Consider the following 27,758-nt stretch of genomic DNA (forward strand, 5'->3'; position numbering starts at 1 on the left):
CGGATGCAAAAAAGATTTGTTTCAAATTAACAGCTAATCATCCTGATTTCCTTGAAAAATGTCAAAGCAGTTGAAGACGTTTTGAAGAAGTTTTCCACATATATCCACAGCCTTGTTGTTGGCTGTCGTGTCAGATCCACACCTACAGCAGAATGCTTTGTCAGCCATCATTAAAGTTTGCTTCTAGCTATCTACTCCCAAATTTGCTCCTTCCCTCATACGTCCATTATTCTTTGTGTCTGTGCAACCTCAGCAGTCAACGTGTTTCAAATACAAGGGTGGAACAAAAGAAACCAGCACTAGATCAGGATAAGAGCTCAACACAGTGCAGAAGCTAACCATTTTTAATATCTGAAGCCACACGTGGGATGTATCCCACACATGTATTACATATGTGCACACATTATAACCAAAGTTTGGATCAGCTGGTGGCCCCGTGGTAAAGTGATGTGGCCTATTTTAGGTGGATGTCGTTCAAAACCCCAGCCTTTACAGGGGCACATCACCAAAGAGTAACCACTGCTCCTACGTGTCCAGCAGTAAATCACTGGGTTCACAGATGGGTTAAGTACAGAATGCCGTTTCTCTAGAGGGATTAATATAGAGTCTACATGGCATCAAGTGTGACAAACAAAATGACAGTACAACAGCGCTGCTACAGAGTACACAGTCACAGAGGTATCTGTTTGACTTCTCCAAACATGACACTCTGTCACACACCTTCACACCTATGGAAGCAGTTGTTTGTTTTCAGTCTCTCTGACCCCAACCCTTTGCTCAGCCTCTCTCTTCAAATGTCATCTTGTCAGTTGTGACGACTGGTTGGGCCAGATGTCAGAATGTAGGCTGTCGCGCCTCTGTCTACTGTCTGACCACAGCGTTAGATTCGCTGGCAAGAAGTAAGTGAACGACTGTGAGGTCGTAACCATGTGTTCATTAATAAACCGTTCATAGTGTTTGTGTAGTAACCAGTGGCTGGGCTGTGTACAATAGTGTACGGTGATGGAGAATAATATCAAATATGACTCAAACCAACCAGGACAGAAGTACTGATTATGAAATTGAACAAATACTAAACTTGACATCATATTTAAATAGATTATTTTTACCTAATTGTGTTATATGTATTATATAAAGACTATATAATTTATAAACGACCTCATAACAAACTGAGCAGCAATTTTTCCAATCCAAACCAAACAACCTCGATGATAAATGTTTTTGAATTTTCAGGTTTTACATCGTAACACACACAGTAATGAAAAAGGCACTTATGAACTTATCTCCTTTTTTAAATAACTTCTCGCAGGTGTATCCTTTGCTTGGTGGGTGTAAATCCTTTGGGATCAAACACTCCACCTGGTGGTTTTTTCATTTACCTCACTAGTGGGACAGGAAACCCCAAGAGACTTAGTCACCAAATGGGAAATACACTAAATTGATCAGGGTTCTTATAATATAACTCCATATGTTTCAGGGTCAGAAGTCAGAAGTGGTTAAAATTATTTTTAAAAACCCGTGTTGTTTAAAAAGATAACACAATTAGAGCGCCTCCTTTGTTTGGAGTGTGTGTGTGTGTGTACCTGAGACCAAACACAACACTTTTCCTATGACTACTTCAATAATACGTAGCACTTAAATATTAACATGATTGTCTATTTGGAAATACACAGCAATGAGAAATCTAAATTTTAATTAATGTGTCTGTAATCTCTAACACCGCCTAGGAGGAAAAGAAAAAAACACAAAAATAGTTTTTAAATGGCAAAAAGGACAGGTTCTTGATAATAAAATACACAATTTTCAAAATAAATTATATATATTTGAATTTGAGTAATTAAAATAGAGCAGGGATCTCAAATCCCTGACATACGGGCCACAAACCAGTCACATGTGGCCCACAATCACATGTCAGTTGTATTACTACAACCTCACCACACACTGTTAGTTTCAGGCCCTTCTATGAGCAGGCAGGGCCAACAGTGGCCCCCGGCTCATTAGAGTTTTAGAGATGAAAAAGCACAAAGGAACTTCTAAAATATGGATTTGGCTGTGAGCCAATTATCAGTCAAGTATGTCTTTAGGAAGATCGAGTCTCGTGCATGAAAGTCCTGATGCATGGAGTATCAAAGCAAAAACATGAACCAACATATTTTACCCTTTTCAAGTACTTCAGAGGAACTCTGATTTCCCAATTTGTATTCTGTGATTAGCCACTAAAGGTCATTAAAATGGTGCTCGTGCTGCTTTTATTACTGCTGCAAAATGAAGCATTGAGGCCATAGTAAAGTTATATGGGCTTGCAATAAGGGTTTTTTAATTCATGGCTTCAAATTGGGGCTCCTGGCAATGAATGAACATGATGCAGAAAACACCGAAAAAGCAGTGAGGAATAAGAGCCGCAGAGATTCTGTCTGAGTTCACCGTATGCATGGTTGGTTTTCTCACACAGTTCAAGGTGAAATTTTAATTAAAAACTGCTCCTATGTGCTTTGTGGCGATTCTTCACCACACTCAGACACTTGTTCAACCGAGAAACTCCCTAATATCGCTAAAGTTAAAAGATGAAGGAAACTCTCATTTGTAAAAAAAAGAAAAAGAAAAAAAAATTATGATAGTTGAAAGACAAGTGGAGTCTGTCAAGACCAGAACATCAATTTTTAATTAAATTTCTCAGACAATGTTAAGTATTTTTTATCATTAAATCTAAATGGCTTTTTACTAAGTCACAGTTCTGGAAATAAAGGCTTTTCACTAAAAAGTTGTTAAACCCCGACCTTTGTTATAGTGGCATAACTTCACAGAGATTTTCCTGATCTTTGGTTTAAATACTTTTAATCTATTATAAATATACAGTGTGATCCATTCAATAGCTACAGTGTTAGGCTCATGTTCTGCATGAGCTGCAGTAAAATGTTCAGGAAAGAGTACAGTGATAGATAGAAGCAGCCAAGATGACAAAGTACTTTGCTCCAAACAAATGGATGGATGTGAATGTTTCACAGTAGCCTGTTGTCTGCTGTGCCATGGGATGGGACTGCCCTATTCCTTAGAACAGTGTTTTCAAACTGTGGTACACGGAGCACCAGTGGTACGCGAGCGCTCTCTAGAGGTAGTGGGGAAAATTCATACATTCAAATTTACATTTTCAATGACTTGAAAGAATTCAATGACTGAAACATACCATGCAGAATTAATACAACATAATCGTCTTTCTAAACATTTCTAAACGTCTCTCCTGTGGTGGAAGCTAACAGTGAAGGCCTCTGCTGCTGTATGTTGGTCATCATGGTGGTACTCAGAGAGATCAATGGTTTCTCAGGTGGTACAGAGTAGAAAAAGTTTGAGAACCACTGCCTTAGAAGATCTACAAATCAATAACAATTCTTACCAAACATTACATAACTATGCTAATATAGGCCGATAATATTGAAAATCCCTTATTCTACACGTCCTTTTTTTATCTTGTATTCTGTTTAAATATCATCAATATCTCCATCAGGGTTTGTGAGGAAATATTTCAAATGGAATTAGAGTAAAAATTTAACTCAATTTAACTGGTATAGACAGAGCAGAAGAGATATTAGAGATCGTTTCTGGTATTAACTTTCATCATCAGGCTGAGGTGGATGCAGTGAAGTATCATTAGGTAGCAGCTCACGCTGACTTCAACATCAGGACATTCTCTGATTGTTTAACAACTCGCTCCACTTGGTGAAGTATTTAGCTTCTGGGCTACATTAACGATAGGCAGCCTGACTCTACAATAGTCGTCTTGGAGCTTGATGATAATGTTATCACTACTGGACCTGTATTTCTGTTTTGCACAAATACAAGTCAGGCTTACGATCAGAAACTGGAATTGAATTTGATTGGTTCAGAATATTACATTGTCACAACATCTAAGCCATTCTTCGAGTTGATCCAAACCTCAGTGAAACTGTATAAGACTCTCCCACGTCTGTAGCAGTGGTGTGACCTTCAACAGTATTAACTGATTCAGTGATTTTCCCGTCATATTGAAACCTTCACCTCATTCCTGAATACCCCTCAGTACCAAACATAAGAATAGAACTTCACTGCCTTGTAGACCTTTGCAATTGGGTCTTAATCGTCTCAAAGTGACCAGTACGATCTGGTGAAAATGACTGGGAACTGCAGTAAACAATTACTGAACACTGAACACTACCAGTGAAAGGATAAAGGGTTTGAGAGAGTTAGAAAGAGTTCATGAAGCAATGTTTATTTTACTATGTAAAAATAGAACCTGACTGTGATGCTGGAGCAGTGAGAGGGTGGAGTCCCATTTCACCACGGCACTCCATCAACTTCTGCTCAGATTTTTATCACTCAGCAAAACTGAACAAAAAATGTGTGTGTATCTGTATGGGATCGGGTGCTGGGGTGGGAGCAGTGGAGCAGAGGTGCCCACAGTTTTTTGGTCAACAACAGCCGGCAGGGAGACGCGTGTGCGTGAGCATGTGTGTATGCCTGATTATAAAACGTGTGCAAGGCAAAACTCTTCTGATTGCCAGGTGTTGCTGAATAGATTTTTTTTTCTTTTTTTTAGTGTGGACACCTCTTTATTTGAACATCTTAAAACAATGGACTTGTCAGTGTGAAGATAATTTAGCTATTTGAATAAATATGTTGGAATTTTGTGCATGCCCCGGTGTGAATGTGTGAACATATAAATAGATGTGTGTGTGTAGAGTTTGGGGTAAAAAGTGCTGTATTATACAATTTCAAATTACACCCAAATGGAAGCACATCGTCTCTTAGCAACGACTCGCTCATATTCATAACCTGAATTCCCAGAAAGTGTAAGTGCAAGTGTTTCCAAGTGCAAGAGCAATGAGGTAATAATTTCCCATTTAATTACAAGTGAATGAGCTTTAATTGCCACATTTAACTAACAGGCATTTCATATTTACTAAAAAGACATCACCTGCAAGAGCTTCCAGCTTTTAGGAAGTGTTCAGCTCACAGTTTAAATACTAAATTAAAGCAGTTGTGATAAACAGGTTTAATATTAGATGCTCAAAGGTACAAATCTCAGATGCAACAACGGTTATAAAAAAAAAACAACAATAAATTTAACTTTAATTTGTAAATTTCATGATATATTTCTTTTTTATCTTGGACTATTATTCCTTTTCATTTACTGTGTAAGTGTCCAAAACAAATGTTGTTGTTTTGTATTTTATCTTTGGAGATAAGCAAATTCCATAAAGAAAGACTGGGAATTTAACCAGCATACCAGTAAACTTCTCGTTGGCACAAGAACATTTTTTTCTTACCAAGTGGAGTAAGAAATAAAATATTACATTTGAAAATTGCTTTGAAATTCTCTTCCTTCAGTAACACTTTATTTACATTATTATTATTTCCCTTCAATACAACTTTTTTTACACAGGATCAGCATCATCTAACTGGCCAAAATGAAAACCTTGCCCAAAGAGCTACAATAGGTTTTAAAATTTAATGCAGTTCTAGAATCTTGGTCCATCTATTTTATTGCAAAAACACAAAGTAATGAATGTTTGCTTTGGAAGCATGCCTAAAGGAATGAAGTGAGTCACCGCTGTGACCTTGGGGCAGACTTTGAACTTTGCCACTCTGCATTATTCATGTCTCTGACTCCAACGATGCAAAAAACTGTTTTAAATTCCCTTTCTCATAAACAACACTTTTTTCTACTTTTTTTGTTTTTGTTTAATATCAGCACGATCACCTGTGCTCACATCTGTCAGGTGTGTTACCATAAATCTCTGTGACAGAGGAAAAAAGGTAAATAAAGAATAAAGAAAACATTATTTTATAAAATTGTGATATGCAGATGCATTACGATTACCAACTCCATCTACTCTTGGGTTAGTAATTATATATAAGTATATATACTTGTCACCTTGACCTTCAGTGGCATCCTGCATAGAGTATATATACCTGTCACCTTGACCTTCAGTGGCATCCTGCCTGAACAAATCCTTATCATAACAACAACTTTTTTTTGATACTGTTGAGGCCAGCACAGAGGACCTTGATGGTACTGACTCTGCAGATGTCTTTAATAGTCTTATATTTTGTTTGATGACACAAGAAGTAAAAAAAAAAACAGACTAACTCATTTGACTTTCTAAAGAACAAAACAACAGAAACACAAAAGACTGAGAAAACTCAAATATCAGACCGGTTTTTAGTTCTTTTTCAGAATCGTGTCTAAGAAAAATGGTAGAATTAGTTGGAGTTGGTAAATTCATCAGAGAATTGTCATCATTCAAAAGACAAAGAAAAAAACTCTACAGTCATGTGCAACACTAACAGCAGCTACCCTCACAGCTGTATAAAAACAACCTCATATAGATTATTAATCAATGTCCCACCTTCAGTGATTAAGGGTCAATGCAGTTTTCCCACTGCACCAACCGGACTCCCCAGGGAAATCAAATTAAAAGTCTGATGTCCCAGAGAAGCAGGAAGAACCCGTCTGTCCATGCAGTTAATGTATTTAGAATGTCAAGGTACTGTAACTCCATGGCAAACTCAAAGACAGGAGCTGAAGCCCACAGTTCACCTGAGCCTTGAACCCCATTATGCTTTAAATGTTCTGTATGGCATAACATCTTGAGGAAGGTTCAGTATAACATTTAAATAAATGATGGCCCACATGGTGTAACATTTAGATGGGATAAATAATTAAGCATTTGCTAAGCTATGTTTGATGTGCATAGTGTGTGATAACACCGCAGGTTTCTGTTCCTGCACTAATTCCACTGAGAAAATAATAGAACAGTAATAGATTAGCAGTGGTGGCGAATGGCAAATACAACCTGTAGCTGCTGGAGCAAACAGGTTGGAGTTCTCAAGGTAGAAGGTAGTTGGACACAGAAGACAGTTTTTGTCCCAAAGGAAAAGCAAAAACTAAAATGTGTGCCACGTGTTGTAAGTACTGTATGCTGCACTATTGTATGATATGGTATATTTATTCTTAGTGGCTGATGTCTAAATAGTAAGAGATAACCAAACAGATTGGACCATTTTATACACAATTTTAAAATAATACCAGAATGTGAACACTCAAAATCTCAACCATTTTTTTCTTAAATTATTTATCCCCATCTAGTATTTTCTGTGATCTTGTGCCAGCAGATTTCTATGCTTTCCCCTCAGACAAAAGAGTGCCTCCTATGTTTTGAAGAGGAGTAAACATGCAGGTTCACATGTGACTGCAGGGGTGAGGACGTCCTGGAGCATCCTTACAAAACTGACTGCACACGGCTTCCTGGTCATCCAGATTTAGCACAGACTCATTCTGCTGACTGCAGAACAGGAAGGCCGATAGATATACTCAGTCAGAACCACATAAGCATTTAAGTGACTTTTCATCATCAAAAAGCCGCTTTAGGGAAGTGTAACAGCAGGAGGAAAACTGTCAGCAATTTCAACTGGGTTGTGCATAGAAAGATGCCGGATGTGCCTGGCTAACCTACTTAAGACGAAAGTCTATTTGATGCATTTCCATTGATGAAGCAGAATAGAGGAGCCTTCACTCTGAAAGGGCCGTCCAGCTGTCATTGGATTTGAATGCCTCTATAAAAATGTTGTTTTTTTCCCATGTAACATTCTGAGGTTGGCAAAATTTGATGAAATTGTAACATTTTAAATATATGTATGTATGTATATATGCACATATATTTGAACTGTTACAATTGCATGCATTATATGTACATATATATTTATATATACATACTTATATATGTATGTATATAGAGTATATAGTATATATATATATATACATATATATATATATATATATATAATATATACTATATATATACATATATATATATGTATATATATAGTATATATTATATATATATATATATATATATGATGAAACTCATCATATATTTTGAGGTTTTTTTATTGCATATATATTGCAAGAAATTGCATATAGTAGAGCCACACTTCATGTGCTCCCAGTGAATAGGCCTTTTTCTGACTGACTTGTTTGTAAGTTATTACATTCCACTCTCTGTTTAAATCTTGAACTGCTTGAGGAGACTTCGACAGAAGCTCTGTCAAAAAGACAGGCTTTTGTGAACTCATAACTGTTGCTGCCATATTTCTATTGTCTTTACATTGTCAGCGTCTCGGTGAAAAATGAGGGATGTTCTGGGACTCAAACGCATTGCACATAGATGAGGCTTTGGTCTAGTCTTCATTTGGTTAAAAGGGATTCTAGACATATGTATGTATTCTTTGGTGTAAAAGAAGTCAATTCACCGATACATTTCTTCATCAGTTACTCCTAGTCTTTTGGGTGTCTGTTGATCAAACAGACATAGCTGATTTAGTCTGGAGCGTGAGTAGAATTCCAGTATATTTGGGGTGGAACTGTAAACACCAGTATCTGTGTTCAGGCCAATAAGAGGAGAGGCCACCAACAAAGGCACTAAAACCAACGATATTTCAGGTGAACACAACTAGGGATGACTTCATCCAGTACGCAGGATTGGATTCGGTCAATATTGGGCAAAATTTCAAGATCGATGTCGTAAAAAACAACAATAGACCTTCCAATCCAATACCTAAGCCCAGATGTTCAACTAAACAGGCACAGCATGTTGGAGGAGAAAAGAAGGTGGATTGGATTGATATCGGTATTGGCAGATACTCCAAGTTGCATTGTCAGTTTTGGTACCGGACATGAAGTGTTGTATCGAGTCATCCCTAGTTGTGTTCACCTGAAATATTGATGGTTTAGAAGCTGTTTCTGTTCATGTTTTTGACTCCTTGACTTTTTCAACAGAAGAATAAAAGGAGAAACGTCCTTGTGAAGCCTTGACCGTCAAAGTGCCTACCACCATCACCATCATACAGTAATAATCAGTGACTAAATACACGTGCTCCAGAACAGTTTGAATTATCCAGTCAGTAGTGATTAAAAACAAACACCAAAAAGAAAACCTACAACGATTCAGGAAGTCCTTGGGATTCACCCTTCACCTTTTAATCATAGCCAAATTAGAAGTATTGAGGCAATAAATCACAACTCATTATATCTTAAACTGATTTGAAATATGAAAGAAACTGTCTATTACATTGCTACAGATTTAGTTGCTCAGAGTTTCTTACCCACAGTCAGTTGACCAGTCAGCTGTCCTTGATCATTTCGAGCATTGATAGTGACATTTCTGTCAGACTGAAGAACAAGGGGACTGTCCTGAGGGGCGAGAAGAGAAAGAAATCATTAGAGCAGCAGATCTTTTTTTTAATCAGAGTCTTGAAAGAATCAGCGTTTACTTTTGCAGTTTTTCCGCTTTGAATATTCACACACGCTCTCTAAATCGCCGTTGCACTTGCCCTCGCCTTCCTGAGCACCAATCAGTACTGCATTAACCTGTATAACCAATACTGCATCAGTCTGTATCAACCTTCACACTTGACTCCCTCTCTTCCAACAGCCTGATGTACTCTGCATCTAGTTTGCATAATCCATTCAAACAGCATCCAGTCCCCGAGTGTTTGCTTGTGTACCACTGTCTGTGTTTATGTCTGCAGAAAAGCAATTATCCTCGACCCAAACGGGCTAAATGCAACAATGACCTCGACCTCTGCTCTAATGTTAAAAGTCTGATTGAATCACCCAATGCTTACATTAGTTTACTTTCAGTCAGTGTGCGCTGCGGTGCATGCAAACCATGTTTCCATTTTCATTAAGGTCTAAACCCAGTCTGACATTTATCTGTCTCTCCTTCAGCTCCTCAAGTTCACCCATCATTACTCGTCTGCTGGAGCTCCTTAGTTACATCAACAAATGTTTTCTGTTTGTTCTTTTACCCATTTGAAAATATGGCTCAAACTTTTCTCACCCTCTCTCACTTTTTAAATATACTTTTTTGTTCTGTCAGTGAGCAGGTGACCCAATTACACTGAGAACCGTAATAAAACAGGAACGCTGTAAAACTGCTGAAGTGGCAGAATCTTTACTCTCAATTTCTCTTTCTCCAGACATATAAGAGTCAAATATAAATATTTTTTTACGTCTCACCTGACTCTGTCCCGTTGTAGGGCACTCTAGACTCTGGAGAAACTGATCGCAAATATAGGACACTTAAAAGGGGAGGAATATGTGCATACAGAGATTCTACATCTTTGAGTTGTTTTTTAAATTATGCAACCACTCACATCCAGAAAAACAGCCATACCACATACATGCACCACCAAGCAGGGGCACAGATGGGCTATGTGAACTGAGGGGGAACCAAGCTGTCAGCAAATTATTTCAACTCAATGAGTCATTTTAAATAAGGCTCCATTTCTTAATTTGGGAATAGCCTGTGGGCCAACGGTCTGAGCTAAGAAGCCAATAGAGAATTTTTATTTGAAATAATGGATAAACAATAATGAACATTGTTAAATGAAGGCCTACCTGATCAACACTAGCCAGACATGATGCAACTGTTATTGGTCTGGATCACTCTCCAAATCACGCTCCAAAGGAATTTCCCACCAAAAGTGCATGCCTTATGCCAAATATGATTTATGTAAATATGTGTGTAGGAACTGTAGCACAAAAAAACACAACATATTTAAGTAACTAAATTATAATTATCTGTGCTGTACAGAAATTCACATTTTAATTGACTGAAGTCGTATTTTTAGGAATTCCCTATAGTGCAGTCAAACATATTTACCCTCTAGAAAACAGAAGAATAATAATCATGTGTATCAATACAGCTACTGGTTCCTGTGGTGTGACGTAATTGGATTTTCATCGTAAGTTGGCGCTCACATACTGTACATCAGTTCCTATGTCACTTATCAACGCTAACACAATGGTGAGAGTGTAATATCGGACATAAAAACATCAGAAGTGTCTGACTTACACCTGGGAGCCATAATGAAGGGCAAAAAGTTCCCAAAAAACAACACAAACACAAGAAAGTCAATGTAGCACAATCCAATGTGTACGCAAACGTAGAACGCAAACATGTCACAAACGGATCATTACTCCTCGGGGGGAGGGAGGGTCAACCCCCATCCCTAGTGCCATCTGCCATCTGTGGGCATGTCGTAATGATGAGGGTAACAGACATGACGAAAGGTTCACGCTGCACAAAGTTGTTTTGCAACATTTATCCGTTTCCTAAAGCTTGTACTCTGGATTAATTATTTCCAACGGGGCGTGTGATGGGCTTCACTGTAATATCTATCCCCTCTGTTCAAAGCGATGGGCACTTTGTAATTTGTGACGGATGCAACGTGCCTCAAATCAATTCCGGCTCAATGGACAATCACATCTTAACTAATGCAGGCTGTGGAGTAGTGTGACATTCAGAGGAATAACTGGAAAAGTAAGTCCTATTTGATGAAGCACCCGTATGCAAATATATTCAAACAGGGGAGGAATTTGTTAGCTGCACATCAAACAGCTGCTAATATCTATTCATGTAACAAATGAAAGGAGATGAACAGACCCACAGGTGACCTGTGAGCCTCACAAGAAGATGGGTAATGATAATAATAATAATAATTATGCACATTTTTATCATTAAAGATGTTTAAATGCTTAAACAGGATTAACCTGTGTTTGTTCAAAAAGGGGATCTATTTCCTGAGCTACAGTTCTGCGATGTTTACTGAGGAGTTAAAGGATCTGCACTTGTACTAAACCAACATTTGAAACATGCTGCATCATGCTGCATCATCAAAGCATGTCAATATTTTGAAAGCAGTCAGAGAGCCTTGATGCTCCTTTTTTATTTTTATTGTTGGGATTTTCAAGCACAGTTCCATCCGCAGACACAATTTGTCTCAAAACAAAATATATTCATAACCTCCCCCCTTAGTTTAACACAAGGGAAGACTGAACATCATTTTAAAGATCTGTAACATCCTTCATGATCCCTGTGCAAAGGAAGGGACGGTACTGTGGTCTCCAGTAAGCTCAGATCTTGGTTAGATCTTCAGGAAATTGGTCCTGCAACCTGTGAGGATCCTCGTATAGGAATTTTGGATCAGCAGACTGATAGTGTAGTTGATGCTGTCATCAACTATGTGATAGACAGAGCTTAGTCTTATGTGGATAAAGTCAGAAATCAATAAAAAACAAAATACACAAAAACTGTTTGTGAATTCTGAGGTAAGTCGTGGATTTATTGTAGTTAAAAATGCTACACAAACATAGCAAAGTAACACATGTTGAAATAAATCATTAAATAAAACAACTTTAAATTAAATGATGTTTTTGACTCTGTGTACCCCAGAGAGGTTCGAGGCCTTTCCCAGAAGAGAGACTTGACCCAGACTAACTCCTAACCAGCTTTAACTGATAACTCAGCACCGCGATCCTGAAGTGCCGTCTGCTAAGACGCACACTGATATAAACGCTTCATCAGGGGTCACTCCTTGAGATTTTTAATGAAGGTATGACATGCACCATCTTCTTAGAGTGGTCTGCTGGGACAGTGCCATCTCAACAACAGACAGAAAGGAACCAAGGCTGGACAGACTGATTTAGAAGAACGCCTCGGTCCTGCGATGTTTACTTGAAGGTGGTAAGAGTAGAATTATAGCTAAGGGGTTGTCTTTAATAGACAATATTTTCCCCCTCTGACGTGACACCACCTTAGCACTCAGCGGCTCCATCACTGTCACAACTGAAGTTTTTAGTTAAAGAAATACTAGCAGGCACTCTGTATGTTTTCACCTGATTTTATTCCAGACTTATTTATATTTATTAACTGTCAGGTTAATTTTAACATTCCAATATCAAATAAATAAACAAATAAATAAATAAACCAAGCATATCTATAGTTCTATCTATATCACCTAATAATATCACTTGAATAATTTAAAACTACAGATTAAAAACAACAACTTACCAAAGACATTTTTTAATATAGAAGAAATACTAATAGAGTAAAGAACGGCAGAGCAGTGTTTCAGGGTTCATTGTTTTTCTTATTGCAGTAAACATACAGTAAACAATCAGAATTGCACCAGGTAGCTGTGAGGGGACGCTCCTTCCATTTATATTTGCACAGGAGACTTATTTACATTCAGTATACATCTCTCTTTATCTCCCTCACCTACTGTCAGCATTGCCCCTCTAGCTTTTGTGTTTGCTGTCATGCTCATAAATCTCCCCTCATCATGTGGAATGTGCACAGGGGGCCAAATAAATGCATTGAAGGTAGAAACATCCAGCACTTTCCCTGACGAGGAGAACAGTCACCCAGCAGTACCATTAATCCAGTTAATAGTTTAATTTTGTTTGATTAGCGGCACGGTGCCTCCAGCCTAAAGTGGTCTGTATAATTACTCAGGTAATAACAATCATATATGGACCAATGGATGACTAATGCAGGAAGCTACGAGTACACGCAGTGATGTGTCTCTGTCTAACAGAATGACTCACTATCAGGTGAGGAGATAAAAAAAAGTAAGAGAGAAAGTGATTGTTCATTTGTGTTTTGTCATCATCACTGCAGTAAAGGCTTTTATGCCTCGTCTCTCAGGGTGAGACTGACAGGTTTCATACAGTAAAAGTATCAACAGCAGTGTACTCAGTCTTCATGCTACACACACTCACACTCTGTTGATTCATCTTTGCCATTAGTCTAATAACAGCTTTCAGCTTCCCTGTCTGTCTGCATCTCTGTCATCGCCGGTTTCACCAGAGCACTTAAAGGCTATTGTCATGTGCTTAACAAACTAACATTCCAACATACAAAAAGTACACAATACCTAATCGAATACTAAGCCTGCAGTTGCCTTTTACTGTTGGTTAAATGCATTTTTACTATTTTTTGTTGGCTTCATCTACAGTTACACGTCAAGTATTACGACTATTAAAGCTTTTCTTAGATATTGAATGGTACGTGGTATGAAAGATGATTCCCTTAGATATTATGTTTATATTAAATAATATTTGCATTAGCACTCAAACCAAATAATAATATTTGCATTAGCACTCAAACCATAATATTGTGACCTTTTTCCTCACGAAATTACGTTTTATTTGTAACATCACAACATTTTTCCGAAAAAGTTTCATCTTCTAATTTTATATTCTTATAACATTTCAACTTAAACTCGTAATTTTATTTATTTTTTAAAATGTAATTTTCTCAATGTGGCCTAATACTCCGTTATAAACTTACCTTGTATTGTAAATGTACTAAATATTTACCACAAAAGTGTAAAACAAAAAAACTCACTGACTCAGTGATATACACAGTTGTTTACTCAGTGAGAAAGAGTACGAAGTACTGCAACTTCAATTCAAGGAGAAAACAAATCAGTTGTAACTTCACATTCCTCTTCCCAGCAGTCAGCTAATTAAAGACAAGTTCAGAATAGGGAATAGTGTTTTTTTTTTTTTTTTGTACGTTAAATGTTTATTTGATCTCAGTTCAACAACACTGTGATGGTTTTAACATAATGTCTTCAGCTGCAGTCAGGGCAGAGGTGCCGACGTCCATTAACATATCATCAATGCCATGTGAATCCCTGTGTCAACAGTGTTGAAACCAGTTTAATCCATTTTAATCCCGAAGTGACAGTTTTGAAATTACCATTAGACAGCAACGACCAGGTAAGCCATTGGCTCAGTGTGTGTGTGTGTTAGTATGAGGACTTTTTCATGTTCCATACTAATACTGCAACTTGGAGTATTTGCTGATACTAACATCAATCTGATCAATCTTTTCTCCTCCAGAAGTCTTTCCTCAGGCGATAGGCTTTCTGATTACAGCATGACGCACAAAGTTACGTTTATCATTTGGGGTTAGCTATCAGATCAGACGGGCTGTAGTTTTTTTTTCTGATATCCGACCAATATTGAACCCATACCAATCTGTTTTGGACTCTCCTAGTAATTTTATGTCAAAACTAATGTGGCACTGGAACCAGGAGATGAACCCACAGGGTACTTTAGACGGCAGTTTTTACATATTTGTGATCAGAGCAAACTGTGATATTTTAACTGCATCATATTTTCATCCAATAAACCTAAGAAGTTGAAAACACTTCTTGATTTAGGTCATAGCCTGTTGTTCCAGATCTTGAAGCGAGACCACTAATTCAAATGAGTACAGGCACATGCTCAAGGCTGACAAATACAAACTGCATACTCCACCTTTTAAGTACACATTAACACTGTGTACACTGAGTATAATGCCCTGTTTACAGTTTAGTTAACAATTTGTAGACATTTAATATTTTTAATTATATAAAGTATTCATTGCACACGTTTGAGTTTACCAACTAATTACTGAAATGAGTTAGTTTATTTTTCCTTGTGCTAATTTTGTAGCTAGTAATGTATGTGTAACAACTCCAGGTCTAAACAATTATTATGTCAAAAGTAAATTAAATTCCATAAAAAAAAACAAAGACTCACAGTCTGAAACGTTCTGTTTACGAACCGCACAGAAATGTAGTTCAATCATCACAGGAACATTTGCCCAGCCGACTGTTTGCACATGAGATGACAGTCAGTCCCTGAGCCAATACATTCAAAAACCTCTTGTTATTTTTCAAAAGTCGGACAAAGATGAGAAAACATAAAACACACGTGATCGGCTATGATAGGTCGCAGTGTTTACTTTTGAGAAAAAGGTGTTTCAAAAAATAAACCCACGGAAAGAGGAAGAATAGAAGATAGAGAGATAAGATAGGAGCGTCCTGCTCCAGGTATCCAGTGTGATAAATCTTAAGCCAGGGTGGAAGGATACAGAGGTGGGAAAGCAAGTGGGAGATGGAAAGTAAAATAAGGTTAACCACAGAACATTTGTTTCAGTGATAACAACTACAAATAGATCCATACACAGATGTCAACACGCAGGCCCTCATACGTACGTTCTGCTTTTCTACAATAATGTATGGTTCCTAAAGACACACTCGGCATAGTCACGTGGCCTCAGGAAATATGTACCTGCAGGGAAAGAAATACCTCAGGAGATATAGATAGACCACATTTGTTGTCCAGCAGTGTGGGCGATTTTTATTTTAAATGATTTTTTAATCAAAATATTCAACCTCAGGGGGTCCTTGGTTTACGGTGTCCTTGAGCTAAGACGTTTCGTGGTTACATCGCCATCTCCCATACATTTCTTAAGAAAGCCTTGTCTCTGACATACAGGAACACTAGCACAGGAACTAGTTGGCGAGTGAGCAGAGTGGACGAATACGGTGTCATGCGGCACTATACACAGCAGACGGTTTACGTTACATTTGTGTGGATTTCTTTGTGAAACTTTTTGCCCTTCATTATGCTCCCGAACACTAGTCAGTCTTTTCTGAATTACGATGTTACCACTGTGTTAGCGTAGGTGAGTGAAATAGGTACTTATGTCTAATATGTTCCGACTTCAGTGAACATCAAATTACATTGGATCGCAGGAACTTAACTCCATAAACAAACTAAAAATATTTAGTAATATCAGCAAACTATGAGACCGAAATGCAAATGAACAAGGTCTAGGTCCAGGTAACCCATCAACATTAAGGCTCTTGAACTGGATTAAAGTTAAATCTCAGTGTTATTCTCCGGCGGTGTCTGATGGTGTACGGTCTCCTGCTGCAGTGATTTTTCACAGAATATTATGCAACTGTGCATGACTTTATCATGACTTCTACTGGATCCTCTTTACTTTTTAGCAGTCCCTGACTTGCCTATAAATCCTGGTCCATTAGCATAGCAGCAGCATTACCAGTTGTATTACTGCAGTGAGCTTTAGGTTTCCACTGTGGGTACGAGCACCGTGAACATTATTCATGGGTTCATGTGTCTGCATTCAGCTGGAAAATAGCTAGTACACCTCATTTCATATCGGTACACAGTACAGACCTGTATGTTAATGCGCTCCACACACAATGCTTGGACTGTAATACACTAGAAGTAATTATGATTAAAATCAAATGAATAAGGGCTCCATGTTTATATCCTATCTAGAAAAAACACATTTCCCTCCATTCAGTTGCCCTGTGTTTCTCTGTAGAATGTAGAAGAGCAGACAGGAGGCAGCAGAGTAAATAAAGTTACTGTAGACTACTGCAAACTTTGACATGAAATATTCCCTGGTGGTAGAAAAGAAGACTTACATTTGAAAGCAATAATAATTGCCCTGGGGAAGTCTATGGATCTTTATGAGAGACAATGTGTGGATGCAATATAAATGTGACTGTAGTGTCACTTCTTCACCACATGCACACAGGCTTTCATGCATTGAGGGTGTGTGTGTGTGTGTCTGCTTGTGTTTATGATTGTGTTGGAGGGTTGGTCTTAGTGGATCTTTATTAGAGTTATTGATTAGTTTCCAAAGCCTTTAACAGCTGACACTGACAACAGTTACGGTTTTTACCGGCTTTTTTGTTTAAATTGTGTGCACACTGCGCTGCGGCATTGACAATGTCATATCATGGTATTTCCTGTATATTTCTTTTCCTGTGCACTCAATGCGTTGACTGCTGTCCTCTTGTCAATGGTGTCAAATACATTTCAAATAAACCTCCTCATTTGAATCCCCATGTGTATAAATTACTGTTTGAATCATGTCGTCTTTGCACAAAAGTACATGATTAACTCTGACTTTACTCTGTCAGGGCTTTTTTTCCCATGAATAATAAATCAACTATAACAGCCAGCAGAAACATTTGTTCAGCTAAGCCTGATCAATGAGATGTGGGAATGCTGGGAAAAAAACTATGGATTGTTGAGTGTAATCCAGAGGCATTTTAATGGACTGACAAAGTGTTATATACATTCAAACCATTTACTGTATTTATGTGTATTAACAGTACCATAAAGGCCGCTGGTTTGATTGCTAATGCTAATTTTTCTTCACTGACACAAATTTTATAATTAAATGAAATGTATTAATTTTTTATCATTTTAATTTTTTTTAAATAATACTGTTCTATCCCCAGTAAAAAGTCTTGCTGATAGAAAAACTACTGTAAAGCATGACTTCTCTGACCTTGCCCTGGGGAACTTTTGCTTTCTGGCGTTGATGGTACAGTACACCACTGGCAAAATGTAAAAATTCTAGATGATGCAATCCTCTTACAGTATTCACTGCATTTTCATCTTTGCTCTCATCTGCTGGTCCCATTTTTACTAAATCGACCATGACATTTGCATTTTGTTTCTGAGCAAAGGAATTATTCCAACTGCTTTGGGCTTTTGGTTTAGTTCCCAGCAGTTCAATATGTCTTCTGCTTTGTTATTGCTGTGATAGGGATTTCCCTTAATTTGGCCTCTCTGCAAAGCACTCAACCATGTGCAAAAATCCTCAGCTGAGAGACAGAGAGAAGGACAAAATACTCCGAGCTCTGTGGGGGACGTTAGTACCAAACTATGGATTCCTATTTCAGGAATATATGTCAGATTTGGCTGTTGTGTTATATGTTAGGGTCTGATACTTTTCCAATAGAACAACATCTGAATTTTAAAATACCAGCTAGCACCAGCTAATGTAAATGCCAAGAGTGTAAAATTAGGTGGTAGAAGGCGGACAGCAAAAAGAAGCAAACAGATTGTGTAGAAGTAATTGATTCTGTAGTCTCCTGGGAAAGAATGGTGAAAAGGACACATGGTTTTTTTTACTGATCTTTGCCCTTTGTCAAAAGGTTTTTTTCACTTTTACATTAATGGTTTTGTTCACACCCCTTTCCAACCATTTGTCATCTGTCCGTGTGTAAATTGTATAGTGTATCTATAGTGGCCATGCTGCGTGGCATACACCAAAAAAGAAAATACTGCACTGATTATTGCAGTATGGAAAGTCAGTTCACCTGTGCAAAGGCGTCAGTTGTAAATTTTATTTTCAATCAATAATGCAGATCACAAAAATGATGGCCATTATTGATCTGTTAGGACCAGGGTTAACAAGAGCTGCATCCAGTCTCGTTGACTCACAAAATACTTGAAATAAAATCGTGGGAGATAAAAAAAAGTAAAATAAAGGGAAACGCAGGATTGTGGGGAGATCGTGCATTGATTTTGGGTTCTATTTTTTTTTTTTTTGTCCCATTAACCTTTTTTGCTAAGATCACAGTTGATGATGTCATTTCACTGAAAGGTTCTTAATTTTCCAGGTCACGTTGGCCACACTCTGACATGATGCATCATGCAGCTGACAGACCAGAACCTCACAAAAAGACCATTCAACCCATTCTTTTTCATTACTACACAAAACCAAAATCAAAAATCAAATTAGGGCCACAATCTCCATCAGTGTTCTTTGCTTTTAACTCCAGTCTGTGATGTTTTATTCATAATAAATATAAAATGTTAGGTATTTTGAAAAACCTCTGCAGATGTTCACTGGTAAGGCTTTTATCGTCTGATGTAGACTAACACGACAGCACTGACAGCATACTGCAGCCGTCCCTGTGTTCATGTACAGAGAAGCTCCACTGAAGGTGACATGATCTGTTTTGTTAAATTATATCACGTGTGATTTTAATTTCTTTGTGATGGAATATTGGAGGGAGGATGAGAAAAAGTTCAATAAAAATCTTAAAACGGCAGTAATCGCAGGATTCTCAAGTCTCAGATGGTACCTGAACGCACCTCATGTGACAGCAGCAATTTTGGCATGACCAGGTCATAATCTGTGTAGATGTGGTGGTTTGCACCAGTTATGAAGCTGCTCTGCTCCTCGAGCTAGTGATTAGTTAGCTTGCGCCAAATAGACTGAAGGAGCGCGTATACAGTGCTGAAAACATGTTCATGAATCATGAATCTTATCCTAAACAAATGTAATAATTAGCCTCAGCCTCCTAAGCTAAACCAGACATTTTTTTTACCCAGCCTTCAATCTGTGAAATCTCAGGACCTTTTCATTTGAACAGACTTTTATTTAGTCCTGGTTCAACTTCAATGATGTATTTAAGCACAAATGTTTTATACTCCCACTGGATTATGGTTTTGTGATATTTAAATATTGTGTTTTCAGCGCTACATAAGGATTATTTTGTTGTGCTGGTAATGTATAGTACTACAGTCCTGGCACTTATGAAACGAATGATTTTGTGACGAGAATGGTGTGTTTGTCAAAGATTCCTGTATTGGATTGTGATGGGAAAAAAAAACGACTGTGGATTTGCCTCTTTTTTCCATTGTAGAAAAGGACAGAATAAATAGCCAATCAAAGTAACTCAATAACCTGCACTTTTCCTTGACAGTGTAAAGAAAATATGTACCAACTGCTACGGATGCCATACAATTTGATTTGCTCCACTGCAACACTTTCACAGCAATAGCCCTCGAATTATAACCTATATATAGGCTATACATTTAGCCCATGTTGTTTACAATGCTGCAAATTTAAAATCAATAGGCACTGCCAAAATGGTAACAGCCTAATGTTCCATTAGAACTCCCTGCTATTCAATTACGGGTCTGGAACTGGAAAAGTTTCAGCTCGCTCAGGTCCCCAGAGATGACACACAGAGGATGAGGCATAGAGATAGGGAGTAATAAATCTAAAGCTGACAAACAGAAAAAGATAAAGTTAAGGCATCTTCTAACCTCCCCCATTCCCACATTTGTCAGTCTTCCTCATGGCTGTGGCACTTTGTTCAAAATTCAAGATGTGTAATGTTTATTTTTTAATATGCTTAGTTCCCCTAGCCCACTATTATTTGTTAAAATATTTTTTGCTAATAGTATTGAAGTTTAAATCATGATTGTACACTACACATAATTACCCTGCCACAGCAACCTTTCTATTTTTTCTTTCTTTCTCCCAAAGGAAGCAAAGGCCTTTTCTCAGCAGCCAATATAGAATAATGTAACCCTGACCAAAATCACTAGAGAGAGCAAGGGAAGAAGACGGGGACAGAAAATGGCACAGGGAAGGATGAGAGAGACGTTAGAGATGCTCTAAACCTTTGAATTGGAGGGGAAATTAGGTTTACCCTTTAGATATACTCCTCAAATAAAACTCACTTTAACCGTTGAGCTTTCACTTGTGGAAAAAAATGATTTGATTTGTTCTTGCTGACAAAGCAAGAGAAGGATTTAGAATACAGAGTTACAAAAACTTCCATCTGTCAAGAATGGACATGAAAAGTACTGTACTATGCTACTGCCAACAAGACTCCGAAAAAAACTACTGGTGAGAGATGCACTGTTGAAATGTCTTTGTTATAAAGAGAGAGAGAAAATTGTCATAACTAGGGATGCTGACCTTTATGACAGTACCGGATGTGACCAGCAGATGGGTCAGTGTCAAAGGTAAGTGGGTAAAAGAAAGTAGAGAAGAAGTACAACTTCAATTACAGTTAATGTAGATGAAAAATAAACACAGGTGGATAATACAGTTCTAATGCTAGACCATGGTTGACCGGACGATGCCTGGTCCTGGACAACACAGGTTCCTCTTCATACAACTAATACTGTACTTTTACTTGTATTAATTGCAATGGATGGTTGAATCTTATACTCAAGATCAGTATCGGTCATCAAAACATCGTCAGTAACGGCAGCCCACGGCATGCTGGAGAACAAGAGAAGGAATCAGAATCATATCGGCATCAACAGATACTCTAAGTTGCAGTTTCAGACACAGAAAAGTTGTCTGGAGCCATCCCTACTAAAGGCCACAGAGAGCTAATACTTATTTGTTGTTGATGGAAATCCAGGTATTATTTTGTCGGGAAAATGATACCTAAAAGTACAAGTATTGCGTCATTATGCTCATATCAGCCTGTTGGTATCCTAAATCCCTACTTAAAACAGACCTTTTAAGGAACAGTGACATACACAGATACTGCAGCCGAAGTTTCTTCAAATATACCAAACAAGCCACAAACTACACTGCACATCCTGCTGCTCTGATGATAATCCCACTCCCTCTGGGTTGCAGTGGATTTATCTCCCAAGTAAATACAAACTATGGCACACAGCAAATAAACTCCTACATGGACATATAATAAAAGATAAATCTGGGATTACTGAGACGTGGCTTCTACAACCTGAAACTGGAAATCACCGTCTGTCAAAACTTATCTGATTTCTTGAATTTACTTTGCGTTTTTATGTTACATTTTCAAATACAATCATTCGTCTTCTACCCTCGTCAGTTCACCGCTCCACTGCTTAGTCACACATGGAGATAATTTAGAACAGTGATTATCAACTGATGGCCCGTGGACCGGATCCAAAATAAATATCAAATAATAATGTTTAAAATATTAAAAATGTGTCCAAATAACTTTATTTTCATAGCATTACAACTTTCGGCGCAGATTTCTGACATTTTTCTTGTAAATTTAAAACTCTGATTTGTGTTTTTTTTTTTTTTTTTTTCACATGGCCCTAATACTCAGTCATACTATTAAGTAAGCTTCTTTTGGTCTTTTATGAAAAAGAGTAGACTGACTAAAAAATGTGTAACTGCCAAAGCTGCAATTACCCTCTCACATTTGCTGTGTTTTGTAGCCTGTGCTGAAATTACAAGAAAAAAACAAACAAACAAACAAAAAAAAAAAAACACTGCTGTGGGACTTTAAAGAGGTCACGTGAGGCTCAAACTACTACATTCCTGGTGATTCATCACATTTCCCTCTGTAAATACTGTACATTCAAGGTGTAGAGTCAATCATCCTTCTATTATTCATAGCCCTTTTGAGAGCAGTACAGTGGAATGAAGGTGACTTAAGTTTAATCATGTTAATGTGAACATTATAATACATTTATGTCAAAAAGGTAATACCAGCACAGTGAGAGGAGTGCCACACCATTAATGTCAGCCCTCAGATGATAAACAGTCACATGGTAATGTGGAGATTGACTGTAATCTTCCAGGAAAAACATTAGAGTAGAATCAGTGGTATAAATAATGTCCTCATTCTTGTTCACGGTGTTTTTTCATTAGTCTGACACAGATTGAATTCAAACTTTTGAAAATAAAAAAATGCAATTAAATTCTCTAATGTTGTTCCTGTTATTTCTAAAGTATTTTTTGGTCTTACATTAAAACAGTCGATATTAACGACATGACATTCAATAAGCTGTGATTTCCTGTTGACATGGAAACAAATGTAAACACATTTAGGAAACTCAAACGCAAAAGTATTTCAAATGTGGTAATAAAAGAAAAAAAACTGATAAAAAACATTTTTTTTCTCATAATTAACTGTATTTTTCTCGATGTATTGACTACAAGACTTACTTATTGCTTCGTTGCTGACTAGAAATAAGGCAATAGGCGAAAATAAACATCTTCAAGTTCAGACACTTTAGGCTCAGCAGTGCCATAATCTTTGTTACCTCGGTTACACTTCTTTCTCTCTGCCAACAGACAATCTAACAAGAACATCAACAAGAAGTTTCTCATCACTGCTGCATTCTTCAGAAATCTGGTCAACACGGTACAATAGCCTTCAGTTATGGATGACGGCGTTGAGTGGTGAAAAAAAAAACAAAAAAACCAGCAGACAACAAACAGCTCTGAACAGAACTGGCACAAAGCTGAATAAAAAAAAATAATAATAAAAGGGAATTTTGTAACATAACACAAAAACATGATTTATGTAGAGAAATGTTATTCATATAGAATAGAATTATAGAATTATTATTATTCATATATAAGTATTTCTTATGGCTACGATCAATAACAAAATAGTAAAAAAAAACTCCATGCATTGAGACATTATTAGAGCTGTTCACCACAGGTTCAAAACAACAACACATCCCTTCCTGTCTATCAGTACAAAAATTAGAAGCTGCCTCCATTCTGAGTAGTAACTACCTGAACTATCACTTGGACAAAATGCATTAAACCCCAGTCACATACTACAACAGTACTGAGGAGTGAGTAGTGGATACGCTGAACAAACACGGGTGAATGTCTAGAAGCTGAAAGGTGTAGGCACTGAGATCGAAAAATGTACAAAAGCAAACTAAAAACCCAATTATTTCTCTCCCTCAGGTTGGTGGAGTCTGATACATGTTTGAGGGAAGGTCAAACAGATAATTCAGGTACAGAAATCCTTTATGAATGTTAGTTAAAGATTTAAGATTCAGGTTTTCTTTATGAATAATGTATTTATTTTGAACTCATACAAATTATATTTAAGCTGCAAATTCAACTGATTTAGCTATATCTAACTTAGAATCTAAAGACAATTTTCACACTGTACACAACCTATTAATCATACTGTATATTTTAGATTTTGTTTTATTTCTATTTTATATTATAGATTTTTTTTACAGTCTGTATGAATGTTTAAAAGAGGCCTCTATAGAGACTTCAATTCAGGACTTGGTTTCAGTAAAAAGAAAATCATTTAATATTATTTAGGTATTGTTGAAGTGCTGTCTGTTCCATCTCACACTCTGTTCCCATAATTCTGTCTGGCAGTGTCATTCTTAACAGTAGACTAAACAGTGCTGTAGAATAAGGTTTGGGTAATTAAATGCTACATTATAACAGACTGTATTTATTGCCATTAGTGACGGGAGTGAACATGATAGTGTTTCTTTTTTGTAATGATCAAACACTGCTCATCACCACCATTGTGTTGTGCACTATTGAGCCACAACATACATAACGCCTGGTAGCACGTGTGTCCGACACACTCTAACTGCCATGCTTTTATAGCCGTCTCCATCAAGTAATGCATCATGTGCCGTGCCATAAAGATCCCAGCCACTCATACACACACAGACACACCCGTGCTGGTTGTTAGGGAAAATGTTACACTGTTCTGGTCATCAGAGCTCGGCTCCATAAACCCACAAATGCCTGAATAGAAAGACATTGTTTGTGCAGATAGGGCTCACTGATGAATCATCAACTAAAGCAACTAAACCCCCAAGGAAACCGTACAGGTCCATTCACATCACACGCCATGAACGGGAAAAGAAATCATGTGACTGCGTTCGGCTGTTGTGCTGTGATGATTCAGACAAAGGTGTGCTGCGTCAGGAGAAAAAAGGCAGAGCCATTGTCTTACCCTCCGAGACTGGATCTCTTTGACGTATAACGGCAGTAAGAATTCAGACACTCCCTCCAGCCTGACGCCTTCCTTTGTCACTCGAAGAGTTCCCATTCCTTCCTAAGGAAACAGAATGAAACACACAGAGACAAACAGAGGGGGAAATTGTTATAAGAAATAGATTTGAGTTTTACTGTTTCCAAATAATAGAAACGGGGGAGGGATGATTCAATGTGAAATGAAATGAAATCTTAAAGAAACATCATTTTACAAAAAGGCTTCTTTCTGTATGATTTCAAGGAAATAGAAACATTACAATGTGTTCAATAAAACAACAACAGCTGGATGGAAAATGTCACATAATCAATACTAAAAGAAGAACTGTCTGGTTTTGAACAGCAATTATTTAGACCAATTGATAAATGTGTGCATTTTCTTCCTGTGTCTGGACTAATGAGTTGACATGGTTGACAGGTATTATATTATTAATGTGATAATGGTGGTATTCAAAGTGGGGGTCACGGACGCCTGGGGGAGCGCAAGAGCATTCTCAGGAAATTACAAGAAAGAAAAAAAAAAGGAAAATGGAAAAAACCCTCCCTGGACTTGTCAAGAAGACAAATAAGACAAAGTAGAGAAATGAGTGGAGGGGGCGGGTGGTGGAGGTTGTGGTGCAGCAGTGGGACTCCTAACTGTGTCTTTTAAATAAAAATCCAAAGTCCAAACACAACATTACAACATCTAAGAGTTCAACTTGTGCTTTATTCTCATTCTGCAATGACTGCTGCTCTACTGTCAACGTCAGGGTTCTCTTTCATGCTCTATGGAGTTAAACAAAATAGTACTACTACTCAGTTACCTTGTGTCTTTTCTTGGTGTATGTGGAGTGAATACAACGAGGTGCTATAACTGCGCGGTCAGTCAGCAGTTTTAGTAAATGTCCATAAATACTAATGGAAACATCTCAATTAAGGCATTGGGAAATTCACTGAAATCATAAATTAATTCATGCATCCCTGATGTGATTTGCATTTAATTTGTTAAATACTAAAATAAAAATGTACATCTGTGCAAGATGATCCATAATTATAGCATTTGGACATTCATGAATTGATGCCAGCAATTTATTTAATGGCGCTTTTAATTGGGAATTTACTGTATCAATCGATACATGTATAATTCATAGTATTAAATAGAAAAATTGCTGCGATTCACTTTTTCTTACCAAAAGTGTAACAGAATGTCACACGTTGTTTGTGTTAATTATCTTTTCAGGAAAAGTTAGAAGAAACTCTGTTTTTGAAGATTAGTTCTGACATGAAGCAACCTTTTAGTGAATTGTCTATGAAGATTCTCAGTCATCCAGGTCACGGTCAAGGCTGAAGAGTTCTGTTAGGCAACTGGACGTGAAACTTTCTCAAAGAAGATGTTTCACCTCTCATCCAAGAGGCTTCTTCAGTTCTTTTAGTAAAACTTTTCAAAAGCACTCTTGTAAAATCCACTCATAAGAATAAATCTAACAGAAGATTTCTATCACGCTGTGATCACATAATATATGAACCCCCTCAGATAACTGACCTTATCATGAGTGTAACAAAAATGTTTTAGTTTCCAATTTACGATCATTTGAATACTTTTTGATCATTATGAAATGGCAATTGATTTTGACTAAGGCACCGTCATAAAATGACTGGTTTTCTGCCCAACAGTTAGATAATTTAAGGGATTTACTGAGATACGGAGCTATACATATAGCAAGTTTGGATTTTTGTTTCTTTTTAGCTTGTTGTTAGCTTTACCGTCACTTAGCTCCAACCCAGAGTTAACAAATGACCTCTGATAGTATCATGTGTAATAAAGGTCTTTGTAACAGATGTTTTGGGGTCATTTTAGGGTCAACTGGGGAGGCCGAAAGTCCTCTGTACGGTCGCATGGGCAATAATGAACTGCAGTTTGACAGTAAGGTTAACAGGCAAATAGTCCCATTAGATGGAATACCATATGTGAGGTTACATGCACACACACACACACACACACACACTCTACTCAGAGCAATCACAGCCAGAGTTCCGCCGAGTTTATCACTATGACTTTCAGGTGTCCACAAACACGTCCACACGCACACATGCAGCAGTAAGTACCAGAGACCCACGTGTCCCTGTGGTGATGGATAGGCCAGGGAAGTATTTTGCAGGCACTTCTAATATTAAGGACTGCTGTAATTTTTCACACAACCTTTTATGTCAGCCAACAGACCTAGAGAGAGATATAAAGAGAGGGGGAGGGGGGGAGTTAGTTTGCAAAGGGAAATGTATGAAGAGTGGTTCCCCTGACTTTTCGACCACAGACAAAATTTCTTTAAAACGTAGTTTCCTTTGAGTATTACTGCAGAATGTGTTGTAGAACGTGGTTCCCACCTTCACTGAGCAGCTTATGAGCTGGTCTGAGTGCCAGTTGGAATTCAGCACAATACCAAAGAAAATCAAATTTAAGTGAATCCAAGTAAAGTGTGTGAACGTATGAACTCACTGAACTCCCAGTGAGGACAACAGACTCCGTACAGGGTCCCTGGTTTGAGACGTCATCGACCTATGGCGTTTCGTGGTTACGTCAGTAACCTTATGGTTTCTGCTGATCAATTAAATTGTGCATAAACAACGATATCTGTGTTGTTGTAATAGTGCTGTAAAAATGTTGTCAAAAAAGCACACATAATTGTAATTAAATTTTTTTTAGTTACAATTTGTTTTAGTTTTTTTTTGTTTTTTCTAGTCATACGTGTGAAGGTTTGCAGA

At 37.5% G+C, this 27,758-nt stretch overlaps 1 protein-coding gene across 1 annotated transcript in view; it reads right to left on the reverse strand.

Moving 5' to 3' along the window:
* The window catches only part of LOC103384141 (zeta-sarcoglycan-like), a 46,427-nt gene extending 20,427 nt beyond the window's left edge, over positions 1 to 26,000 (reverse strand). Inside the window, exons 1-2 of the mRNA XM_025058704.1 lie at positions 24,982 to 26,000; positions 9,139 to 9,226 (exon numbers count right to left, since the gene is read on the reverse strand). Of these exons, the coding sequence (XP_024914472.1) occupies positions 9,139 to 9,226; positions 24,982 to 25,077 (184 nt within the window). The 5' untranslated portion in view covers positions 25,078 to 26,000. The remainder of the gene's footprint in view (positions 1 to 9,138; positions 9,227 to 24,981) is intronic.
* Positions 26,001 to 27,758: the final 1,758 nt, after the last annotated feature.

Source organism: Cynoglossus semilaevis, chromosome 9 (genome assembly GCF_000523025.1).
Source record: "Cynoglossus semilaevis isolate Cse_v1.0 chromosome 9, Cse_v1.0, whole genome shotgun sequence".
NCBI classification, from domain to species: Eukaryota; Metazoa; Chordata; class Actinopteri; order Pleuronectiformes; family Cynoglossidae; genus Cynoglossus; species Cynoglossus semilaevis.